The 12,980-nt window shown below is 43.7% G+C and overlaps 1 protein-coding gene across 1 annotated transcript in view; it reads left to right on the plus strand.

The window, feature by feature from the left end:
* The window catches only part of LOC117808422 (neural cell adhesion molecule 2-like), a 359,969-nt gene that overhangs the window by 287,955 nt on the left and 59,034 nt on the right, over window positions 1-12,980 (plus strand). The window contains exons 13-15 of the mRNA XM_034678166.1: window positions 5,161-5,367; window positions 9,993-10,136; window positions 11,700-11,837. Coding sequence (XP_034534057.1) covers window positions 5,161-5,367; window positions 9,993-10,136; window positions 11,700-11,837 — 489 coding nt within the window. The remainder of the gene's footprint in view (window positions 1-5,160; window positions 5,368-9,992; window positions 10,137-11,699; window positions 11,838-12,980) is intronic.

The raw sequence follows: 12,980 nt of genomic DNA on the forward strand, positions 1-12,980 counted from the left end.
CTTAATATAGTCACGTTGACCTGACAGGTCCAGAAATGAATCTTAACACAAGATAGGACACTAGTTGTTATCTTATTAGAAGAAACATTTAGATTTCTATATTAAAGTCCTGAATCTATGATAGACAAATCTCCTGATTCAGTCTTTGGTTAGCCTTTATATTTGAAGTTAAGAAGAGCAGCAGCTGCCAGATCCAAAACGAGGAAGGAGGAGCATCTTGTGAAGTTAGAATTCAAACTAGGTTTCAAATAAATAACTTTACTCTCTCTTTTAACACATCAGCCTACATTAAGATCAATGGAAGCTTGTAACAATGACTTATATCACGTAAAATTACAACTCTAATCCCGTAAATATACATGTTAATTCTCCTAAATTAATCTTATAAATTTAGGGTTTTAGACTTCTTTCTCTTAAGACCTTATTGTTGTCAATTTACAACTTACAGCTTTTAAATGTACGACTTTATTGTGGAAAACCTCAGAACAAATGAATCCTCAATGTCTTGTTATATCTTGAAATAGTGTTTATTTCTGGACTTGTCAGGTGACCTAGATTTCAGACTAAAGAGATTTTATTATTTGACAAATTGTATTACTAAGATTTAAGTTCTGCAGGGCGTCTAACCAGATTAAATCTTTGGTCCAGATGGAAAGCTGATATTCAAACAGTCTCTGACCAACATGAACATTAACAGTCAAGCTTCTTGCTGCAGAGTAAACTTTCTATCAAGTCGTGAAGAGTACAAACTTCGAAAATAACACTTAAATGTTCTGCCTCTTCATTTTTAAAACCTCTTATCTCTAAGTGAACGGTTTTCATCAGTCCTTGCTTTAACAGAAAATGTGTTCAGAGTTAAGTTGAATTCATTGTACAGAACAACATTCCTTTAAACTGTCTACCGTCTGAAAGCATGTTTAGCTGTGAATCTTTGAATGAAGGCTGGAAAAAAGAAAAAGGTTGAGGGAGGAGAAAGAAGAGCAAACACCGGGAGAGAGAAAACAAACAGTGGCAGTGAGCTGCAGAGTGGGAGGGAGGGAGGGGGACAGCAGGCAGGAGAGAGAGAGTGTCTTTAGGAACTAGTCGTCTCTAAGTGGTCTGTGAGAGAAAACAGCATTTGTGTTTGTGTCACCTTGCACCTCCAGTGAGTTTGTCTTTGTGTTTGTTTGTTTCTATCACAGCTGTGGGAAAGGTCAGGGACGTCTTTATGGTGAATTCACTGAGAGCTACGAGCTGTTCCTGCAGTGGTGCTCTGTCCACAACATCATTATGGTGCATGCTGGGTAATACAGGATTCCTTTTGTGTGCATTGTTTTTATTCAGCTGAGTGGCGTGGACGCTCGTGGAGGGATGTGTTTCTATAATGATCGGACCTTATGCATGATTGAACTGCAACAAGAGTCTTAAAACTGTGAAACAGAAATAAATAATGCAACATAGAAACTATAACAACATTCAAACTGATGACAAATAGATAAAGTCAGTGTTTCCTCACAAGGAGATGCACAGACAGACACTATCACGGCTTCTACGGTTGATTATGCTTTTTGTTTGAGCAAAGATAGCCTCATCTGAAGTCAGATAAGTCTCCCGTCGGGTTAAATGAGCCTGAGCTCATGGCAGGACAAATAAGGCGGTTGATAAAACAGTGTTAAGGTGTGTGTTTAACCTCCCCTATGACTGAGGTGGCAGAAAGCCAGAACAAATGTTGGCTGCAAAATAAAAACCGAGGCGGCAACAAAGGCAGCCTGAACGGCCCGAGATCCAACTGCTATTATGTTTCCATCCAGAGAGGTCAAATCACTCGTCCCAGCAGACCTCCGTTTACCCATTGGCCAGACATCACAGAGCAGGCAGATATGGAAAGAGAGACCAGATAAATATGTAGCCAATGATTTTGACATCATGTCAAGCCACGCTCACATACACATGCTGACCAGGGTGATTCTCTCCCTGTTCCTCGGCTGCTATCTCCTCCCCCTGGAGACCTGAATCAATTACCATCATGGCTCCAGTGCCAGCTACCGTTGGGACGTGGGAGTGTTTTGGCTTGCGGCTAATGTTGGCGCCACGGGGCATGTCTACTCAATAACCGTCCATGTGCAGGAATGCTTGAATACTTGAGTTGTTTCCTGCTGCTCTGTCACCGCTAAGGAGGCTCATAAACGTCATGACACACCTTCAGACGCAGACAAGTGATCACCCCCCCCATTGTCTGCCCACTTTCCCTTCAGATGATTCATTCATACCAAGGACCAGTAATAACGCCAGAGCCCTATGTAGATTTGAAGAGCAGTCTGACAGAAATTTCCATCAGCTATTCAGCGTGTTGTAGAGAAACACAGAGGGAGGCAGGGCTGAGCTTGGAAAACAGGGCAGCGCGCTACACACTCCTGTCTTCTCAGATCATCTGTGAAGCAAATGGCCTGTCACAAAGCTAGCTGCATCAGCTGCAACATATTTAGCTGTTTCTGCTGTCAACAGACTGTAAAGTGGTAAGAGGTGATAACGTTGTGATGCTAACAGGTATAAAGAGGCGCCTGTAGCCATTGCTAGACACTTATCTCTTCCCCACAAGTACCCACATGAGCCACAAGGGAAGCCACGTGTGACCAGGAGCAGGGCGAGGAGGAAAACGGCTCGTACTGAAACACAGATTTCAGCAATGTTCGTGTTTCATCGCCTCATCACATCCGCTGGACCCCAAAACTAACGATGAGCCGACACACGTGCCAGGATCGGACTCTGATGCTTGTTGGGAGCATTGTATGTATGCTCCCAAGCACTGTTAGCATGCTGGGAAGCATCTGGAGCCTGCATGCTTTTTAGGATGCAAAGTGCTGACATCAGGAGGCCACATCAGATATTTAACATTTACCTTCAGGGTGGTGCATCATCCAACTCAGACTTTTATTGATTTTTTAACCCCATAAGCCGAACAGAAGTTGTATAATTCCTGCAAAACTCTGCTCCACATGGAGCCTTCACCTCACAGTTCCACCTGGCTGATCTTAAGATGAAGCTCCATCACCTTCTGCTGGAGCAGCTGGAGGTTAAAAGCTTTGCCCAAGGGCATCCTGCAGATAGTTACTGAAGGGAAAAGACAGCATTCAAACTGCCTGCTTTCCTCTCTGTCTCCTCTGAGCTCATCTCTCACCACTCCACTTCCCCTTAAAGTGACACGTGCTACAAACTTATGCTTCTACTTCGGCCCTTTTTTTCCCCTTTAGTTAGCCGAATCCTATCCAATCACCTGTCTCTAAGGGGCCGGACAAGCCTCTGCCCGTCCTCTCTGTCGTTCAAGGCTCCTGCTGATTGAAAGGCGAGGTAATACACCTCTTCGCTGACACTTTTATTTGCAGAATTTACAGGCAAAGGGCACCTGCTGCTTGCAGATTGCCCTATTATCTCCGACAGAGGCCAGATGAGCTCACAGGCTACATATGGAGGCCATTTTAATTAGGATGCAAGTTAGGCTCTGATCAGGCTTGCCATGTTTTTCAGTGTGTAGTGCTCGTGCATGGTGGTGTGTCTGTATGTGTGCATAATCTTGGAAATGAGAGTGGAATTTACAGCTTACATATGTCCTCATTCCCCTTACAGACTTTGGAGCTATGTAAATCCAAGATTATGGCATAATTGCACGATTTCCAGGCTGTCTGTTTACCAATAAGAACTTTGCATAGTGCTCAGCTGTTCAGTAGAGCAAAGACAGCAGCAATGATTTAGTATTTTTATGTAGAGCTTTCAGAAGTACAGTGGGAAAATATTAACTTTATTTGATGGCAGTGCTCAGCGTGTCTGAAGAACTATACAGGATGTGTCATTATTCCTACAACCCCGGTTCCATTGTGTTGTTTGTTAAATGATGCAACAAATGTTTTGCATTGTGTTGCTGAAAAAGACATTATCTGGATGGCAGCATGTGAATTCGTTCAGCATTAATAGAGCTGTCCAAGATGTGTAAGCTATTTACATTTGTGCATCCCCACACCATGAAGGAAGCTGTCTTCAGAACTGTGCATTCATGACAAGTTGAGTGGTCCCTCTCCTCTTAACTCAGCGTCAAGGATTTCCAAAAGGAATGTTGAATTTTTATTTCAAGATAAAGTTTATTGCAGCATACAGTATTGTGTTTGGCGTACGGGCTCTGAACCTCATTACTCCTCATAGATTATTTAAATGCAGACATTGAATCAGCGCAGCTCGAGTTGTCTGCATGAACTAGCTTGCAGGCAGCACTCCACTCATCGGGCCCACAGGATGGTTTACAGCTTCCCCTCGGTCCATCTTAAATGGGCCCAGGTCCTGAAAAGTCAGGTACAGTTTTAACCCAGCGATAAACAGTCACAAAAAATGTTTTTTTCTGTATTGGGGTTGTTGAAAGTAATCTTATATCTCTCCCAGTCTCTGTGTTTTGATCTCCAAACTAAACATTAAGGTAACAACCTGACCCACAAGCAAAAGTACAGAAGTGAGAGCTTCCAATGCAACTCAGTGCTGCCTGTCCCATAAGCAGAGAACATCCCCATATTCAGCTTAAGCTGTTTGTTTTTATTCTTACTTGTATTGATTAGGCCGCCTTAAAGAGCCTCATGCAGGACAAATCCAGGGTTTTCTTCAGCCTTAAAAGATCTGTAAGCAGAAGTTTCCACAAAGTTTGAGGTGGAGGGGACTGAAATATTGAAACAGTACGAGTCATTAGCTGCATACACAAAGCAGGAAAGCCAACCAGCTGTTATCAAGCTGCATTTTCTTCCCAGACATACTGCAGGCTGAGCATCTTTCAGGCTGGCTAGCTTCATGCATAGAGAATGTCACTCATGGGAAATCTAAAACTTTCTCTAATATTCCCGGGACTGGAAGGTTTAAACTTGTCTGTCCGTTTTGGAAAATAAATAAAACTATTGAAAGTCAACAAGAGACAACTTGGAAGAAAGTAATAAATGTCTTCAGGCGTTTAAATGTCAACTGCTGTTCTGAATAGATCCCAGGTGTGAGTGGGAGTAAACATGGAAACCTCTCTTTCCTGAGCGATGAGTGTAAACTCGCAAACAGAACCTTGATACCACCCCGCAGCTCTTCGGTAAACTCGACACATTTATTCCTCGTAATCACTCTACTTTATCTCTCTCTCTCTCTCTCTGACCTCGCTCCCAGCAATCGGCGAGCCTGTGCGGCTGGAGTGGTACAACCCCCAAGGCGAGCGCATCGTGCCCTCCAAGCGAATGGCGCTCCACACGGAGACGTCACGATCAAGGCTCATCATTTACAACGCCATCATCGAGGACGCGGGTATCTACCGCTGCCAGGCCACGGACGCCAGCGGCCACACGGAGGAGGCCTCGGTGGTGCTGGAGATCTACCGTAAGTCTGACAGAACACACGCTCTGCATTCACATTTACACCTGTCTACCTGTGTGATCGCCTCCTCAGAAGATGGAGACAGGAGAGCGTGAAGAGAATAACGCTCTCACATTAGTGTTTGATCAGGGATGGTCAGCTACTTCATATTCTCAGCCCAACCTGTAACAGCTAGCTCTACCTGTGAGCGTTTTAGCACCATGTGTACCTCTGACTGTGTGTGTGTGTGTGTGTGTGTGTGTGAGTGTGTGTATTAAACTCCTTCTTGTGATTAAAGTATAATGACGGCTGGTAATGCCCTGGGACTCTGTACCTGCCAGGCATAATGAGGGATGTAGCTCTGAGGCTAACCTGCTTTGCTGACCCATCACTTTTTCTCGGACGAAACTCAATGTTACGAGGCAGCAGCGGGAGGAGGGGGGGCGGTGGATCCAGGAGGGGTCCCCTCACAGGTTTCAGGCACTGAATCAAGCACCATTTGTCCCATTAAAGTGTCCTTGAGCGAGATATCCAACTTAGAGGACCAGCTCATTCCTGTGATTTGTGTTTGGTGCGACATACCCGCTGCGATCGTATAATTGTCGTAGTGGAAGTTCAACTTACACCGTATGAAAATACAGCAGAAGTAGAATTTATAATAAAATATTGTATAGACTTGCATTAGATTGCACAGGTGGTCATTATGTATGGCTAATGGGTGTATATCTACCTGTGTTTCAGTTCACCATGTGTAACCATGATGCAGTCTGCAGGTGTAATCTAAAAAATAAGCTCCAAACATAGAGGTTGGTGCTAATGACCGTGCTTTCCCTGTGCAAGAATTCAGCCTAGTGAAATTTCTAACAAGCCAGAAATTCATCCGACCAGTTGGGAGCAGCTGATCAGTCCATAATCAGCTCTAGTGCCCCCTGCACACTGCACGCCAAATGATGTGAATCGAGCTGAAATTTGGCCCGGCTACAAAATCACTCATGCGACTCAAAAACCGGGTCTGAATTGACTTCAGTTTGCACCATGTGTGCCCCAAGACAAGAAGCTGCAATCCTGCTTCAATTAAGAGCATCAAATATATTTAGATTTGAGCTACTTCAGTTCAACTAAACAAGATAAATGATCAAGAAATCAGCTCTTAAAGCATGGAAGATGTTTTGGAGCAACATCCACAAACAGGACAGCACAGTATGGCATGGTCTTTATTTTCACCTGCAACCCAAATAATTTTTTTCTGCAGCCTTCCCTGGGGCCACTTTAAAGAGCTTGTCTCATAGGAGCGTGTCTCTCAGCGACTGCAGCACTTTCTTGTCACAGGTAGCACAATGAAAGGGACACGCATTAATTAAAAAGAGACATAAGAACCGGGTGAATTCTATGACAAAGATAACCTAAATACTCGTACTCTTACAGACTTTGATAAGGAGTCTTCCCCAAGTTTAATTGGAGAAACTTCAAGGCACAGGGATTTGATTTCACACGCACACACACACACACACACAAACACACACACAGACAGGTACACACAATCATACGTGCACACACACACTGGAAATCATCACCTGCTGTGTGGTTGCCTTTTTCATCCTGGCCCAGCGAACCATTAGGGGAGACATCACAGCCTCAATCACACCTGCCGCCGCTCAGCCCTCGCCTCATTCACCACATAACCAGCTCGCTGAAACCATTGTTTCCATGGCAACTGGGCGTCGCTCGCTCGGGCCCCTCGGTGTGGATTGCATTAGCTGCCTGCGGATGAAAAACCTGCCTAAAGCTCCGGCCAGACATTCTGCCAGCGCACAGCCGGAGCAGACGAGGACTCCTCCGGCGGTGCATGTGTGCCCGTGTGTGCGACACCATGTTGGACATGAAATCCATGACCGGTGAGAGGGAAGGTGTTGACTCCCTCTCTGCTGCTGTCGACATCTCCATGATGGTTTGGTGTGGCTGAGTAACACTGAGTGGCAGATCTATTTAAAGTCAAACACGGCTGACTTTACTTTTTAACTTTGGACAAACATTAAACATTAAAGCTGTTTGCTCGATTTCCTGCTGTTGTTTGTTAACAAACTAAAAAAGGAAATGATTTTTGTCCTCAGAGGATTAACTTTATCATGCCTGAGGATATACATTTAGTAGTCCATGAGCACGATACACATGCATCATCCTCTTGGGACCATGAATGTCTGAGCACATTTCAACTAGATAACTTTTTGATCCAGTGAATCTTTTATCCAGTCACATTTAAGTGGCAAAGCATTCACATCCACGTCTGCTGGGAATATCCTGACAGCTGTGTGATTATTTGCAACAAAAGATGGTGCCCACATTCAAAGTCCTCAGAGGATGAACCTGATAATGACTCCCTGAACTTCCCTCTTGCACCTCACACAGGTCAGATGTGAAGCCTGCATCCCTTTGTGGAGTATTCATGGTCCTCTGAGGACTTTTGTGATCCCTGACTTTTGCTTCAACCTAACCCTAACCTTGTTTATGTCTTTAGTTGATAGCGAGGTGAGAAGTGATGCAAATTAGAAACCTGTTAGGGTGAGCAGAGCCCCTACACTAACTCCCATAACCACCTACTCACCATAAATTAAGTATTACTTATTGCTGAGCCTCACAGAGCTGCTGCAATGACTTTTAGCTTCCCCAAATAAAGCTCTGCATGCCCCACACAGAAGATAAGAATATATTTTCTCCTTATTGAAAAATTGCTTCTGATAACAAAATCCAGAAATAGCTTGGAATAAACCGCTGCAGGTTTGTATTGAGAGGTGAGAGGAAATTCATAACTAAATAAGCCTGAACAATATCAAAGCCGGCTCCTTTCATTTCCTCTCAGTTTATTAATGGACGAGCCAACAATGCTGCATAAGCCTGTTTCTCTGAAACCAGCATATTTCACCAGTAAAGACGGGGACCAATCAGCTCAGCTGACTGAGGTCCAGAGAGAGTGGATCATCCAGGTCTCAGACAGTCACCCTTCCAGTGATGTGTCGGCAAACAACAGAAAAGAAACTCCAGAGTACAGAGTAGATTCTCTGCTTGGCAGTGTCAAGTGTGCAGCAGAGTGTTACTCTGGAGAGGATGTTTCCCTTACTGATTCTCTTGTAGAGCAGTGTGACAACAAAAGAGAAAGGAAATGGATACAAACAGGAGGCACTAGTGACACCAGAGCGGTTCAAACCTGAGTGAGGGAGAGAGAGCGGCACATTCTGGGAATGAAAAGGACACACGGGAGAAATTGATATGAAACCAAAATAGTGAATGACACAAAAACACGCAAAGGCATCCTTGAAGTTAATGATGACACTGAGATGCCAGGCACGTTCGCAGGCGGAGGGTGCAGTCGCGGGAGAGAAAGCTCATTTTAGGGAGCAGCCTGGCATAAATCACACGGCGAAATGCTAATGCCGAAGCCTCGCTAACGGGAAGGGACTGATAGGGGAGCTGTCGTTGATTTATTCACACCTTCACAATACAGAACACAGATGATAGCAGGTGGTTGCGGGGCTGTCGGTGCCAGCTTCAGTGCACATCAAAAGCAGGTCTGAGAGAAGCGTCCTCTCATACAAGACGTTTGTCCAAACACCAAATGTTCATCCAGAGGGAAGGACACAGGTCAGGGAGGAGAGTGTTGTTTAGGTTTGACATGAAGATTCAGTGAATCATGTTCCTGTCTTAGTTTTCAAACAGTGAGACTGCAGAAGATCCACTCAGTGTTGTTTTTGTTTGTTCTTGGCAGCATGTGAAACAGCCATCTCTCTCTCTCCTCCTCTGTTTCATCAGAATCACCTCATCTCTGTCCTGGACATCTGTCAAAGCAGAAAGGTGTCTTTTTGTTTGGTTTTCTAAATTAATGTGATCCTGTCCTCATAATGCAGGTCGAAAACGCGAGGCATTACTTCACAAGATAGCCATGCTTAATAATTGTTTCCAGCCAAGGTTACTGCACGGCTGTGTGGAGGGCAAAGTGAGTCGTCCGTCATCTGATCTGTCAGTTAACCGCTACGCCTCAGACTGAAATATCTGAAGTTATTAGACAACTTCTGCTGAGTACAGTCATGGACAAAATCTGAGACTGGAGATGGCATTTGTTGGTAGTATTTAATGCCTCATGGACTCACACACATGACTTGCTAGCATGGCTGTTGTTACACTGACAGAGTTGACCTCAGCAGAGAGATTGCTAACAAGGAAAGGAAGCATCTTCTGTGGCACCAAGACAATTCCTCTGCCAGAGCACAGATAAGGAAATGTTGGGGGTGATGAACCAGCAACATGAAGCACTATCAGAAGATTGAAGAGTTCCTCCCTGCACAAAAAGAAGAGTGCATTTTCTTTCTTTTGGGACACTTCTCTTGAAGAAAAGTGATGCATAATGCCAGGTGTCTAAATCGAGGCCATGCAAACACTTCAACCTGCATTATCAACAGAAAAAGGAAATCCAGCTCAAAGAGGAGAACGGGGCTGCGAACTGAGCTGAAAATATGGGACACATATTTTAAAGCATCTTCTTCTTTTTTACCCCTGTTTCTCTTTTGATGTTCAGACCTGGGATAAATCATCTGCTCTGAATGCTGGCAGAGAGAAAAATAAAAGCTGTTCCCTCTCCTTCTGGTTTGATCTTTCAGAGCGGCTGACGTTTCGGGATGTTCAGTCACCGCAGGAGTTCCGGCACGGGGAGACGGCGGAGGTGGTGTGTGACGTCATCAGTTCACCCGTGCCTGTGGTGGTGTGGTACTACCAGGACAAAGAGATCACAGAGGAGCACCACAGTAAGTTTCCATGACCTCCTTTCAAAATAAGACTGTGTTGTATTCCTATTACAAAGCTTAGATTATTCCTTTAGAGATGAATGAGGATAAATGATGTTCAAAGTCAGTGAACCTGAAGTTACAGTGATGTTAAGTGTCTCTTCTGACACCTACCAGCTCGCAGCGATTACAGACATTATAATTCACAATTTAAAATGTCAGTTTTTCTGTGTTCCTGTTCAAAACTCCTCACAGGAGCTTTAATGTCATGAAGAAAGAGTTAAGACTGTTAATCCAATTTTCACAGACTTCAAATCCTGACTTTTTTGACTCAATCAGTGAAGTAAATATTCAATCATGACACCTCTCAGCTTTGTGCAGCTGTGTAACTGATCTTAATTATTCCAGCAGCAGACATAATAAAAGTTGCGCGCTCTCAAAGCGTCACATTTGAAATGTAAACCTGCCAAACACACTTTGTTATTGAGGGAAAAAACACTCACAAGTCCCCGTGTGCCCAATTCTCATTCTAATTGAAAAGACGCACTAATGTGCCAAAAACACTGTTCTCCAGGAAATGCTATTTCTTTCTATTGTGTGGCCTCACAATAAGACAAGGGTATCAAATTCTATGAATAGAAACCCCATCAGGCGTGGAGGAGGCGTAGAACTTGGACGGGAAGCGTGTTAACAAGCGAACAGGAGAAAGGATTATCCAGCGGTCGCTCGGTGACACTGGAAGACGCTGCTTCCCAGGAGATGTTGTGCAAAAAGCAACACCGTGCATGTTTTCTAAAGAGCAATAATTCAGATTTACACTGTCCATCATGTGCAGTGTTTTTAAAGGTAATCCCATCCTTTACTGCTGCTTTGAAACCAGGAGGGTGCTTAATTAGCTAATATAAGACAGCAGAGGAGGTCTCAGGAAACAGATTAACTTTCAGTATCATTCTTTTCTGAAACTAGGAGGCAACGTTTCATTACTTCCTCCTTGATTTCCACATCTCCACCTCCCCCCTGTCCTCCACCCAGACAAACGCACACCCCCACACTGATTAGAAAGACTGACCCCTCGAATCCGTCACGTTTTTTTAATTGAAATTCAAATCCTCCGTGTCACCGTGATGATGAAACATGGATGAAGAAGAACTTCTTTTTTTTTTTTTTTTAATCATTCACTCTAATTACGATGCATGGTTATAAATATCTCTGCTTGAGAGAAATGAGATAGAGGCCTCATCACTCCCGGTCAATCTCCCTGCAGCCACAATGGGAGCGAGCGTGGCAGACTATTTGGAACTGTAATTGCGCGAGTGTTTATCAGTGTGGACTTTATCAGGTAAATGTGCTGAAGTGAAGATTGACAGTCGAGCTACTGGAGAGTGGAGATGGCAATTTTCTGCTGCTGTTTTCCTAACTTTCTTATCTCACTTCTCTCTCTATCATACACTGTTGTTCTTTTGTTTCCCTCCTCCCACTCTCTCTCTCTATCTCTCTCTCTCTCTCTCTCTCTTTCTCCCTCCCTCCCTCTCTGTTTGTCTGTCCCTCTGTCTGTCTGTCCTCCTCTTCGCCCGTGCTGTGAAGGCAGGTACCTGGTGCTGGCAAACAACAACCTACAGATCCATCAGGTGACCAAAGCCGACGAGGGCGTGTACCGCTGTGAGGCCAGCGTGGAGGCCCGTGGAGAGATCGACTTTGTGGACATTGCTGTTGTCGTAAACGGTGAGTTTCATTCATTCATTCATTCATTCATTCAGAGAAGACTTAGACAACAGCTGAGCTCTGTGACAGCAAACTGCATGAAGTAAAGATAACTTATCCAAGAGGAAAGACATTAAGACTCTTTAATTTACAGAAGGTTAAAGGGGATTCATCAAAACTAATAGTTTGTATACACATGTCGTCCTGTCAGGCTTTTTGTTGGGCATCTGAGGTCTCCTAGCTGAGGTTAATAACAAAAAAGACTAATGTTGAGTCTTTATTATGAGATAAAAGGTCATATTTATGAGATAAAGGTCAAATTATGAGATGATCATTCAGAATTAGTCATATTCAAAGTCATAATAGGGGAATAAAAGTCCAAATTTGTGATGATAAGTCAAAATAATGAGATCAAAAGTCCTGATTATGAGTTGAGAAGTTATGACTATGAGGTAAAGTCATAAGTATGAGAAAGTAAGTCATTATTACAAGTTAGAAGTTACAATTTTTAGATAGTAGTTCAAAATTAAGCTATATAATTTGATTGTAATTAGACAGTAAGTTATAATAGCTTACTCATAAAGTCATTATTAAGAGATATCAAATTAAACATAGGAAATAAAAATGTACAATAATGAGATAAAAGCTAAATAACAAGATTAAAAAGTCTAAATTATGAGATACTAAGCCATAATTAGTAGACAAAATTGAAATCTAAATGTCTCCAATAAATGATTGACCCCCCTCTGTCTTGTCACCCTCACAGTCCATACCTGGAAGTAAATATAGCATCACTACAGAGGTCTGAGAAAGCCTCCTAAAGTCTCGAGGAGCACAGTATTAGATCAAACACTTGTACGACAGCAGCAGGGTACTTTTTGTTGTGTGGAGTAATCCTCTTAGAGCGACATACCCCAGTAAACAATCTTGTTTTTGGGGCATGAGTCACTATCCACATTCATCTTTTTGAATACAAACCAGGAACCTGCTAAACCTGGCCGGCCCTCGCTGAAGGAAGCTGTGAGCAGACTCTCGCTCCTCTTCGCACAGAGTCAGCAGATTAGCATTCATTAAGGGTCGACTTTCCTCGGCGTACACAACTCCTGTTGTCGCCGCTGAACACCACTCACTCTGGTTTTTATTTTTTCTCTCAAGGCTACAAGG

The sequence above is a fragment of the Notolabrus celidotus genome, chromosome 24 (genome assembly GCF_009762535.1).
Source record: "Notolabrus celidotus isolate fNotCel1 chromosome 24, fNotCel1.pri, whole genome shotgun sequence".
Taxonomy (NCBI): Eukaryota; Metazoa; Chordata; class Actinopteri; order Labriformes; family Labridae; genus Notolabrus; species Notolabrus celidotus.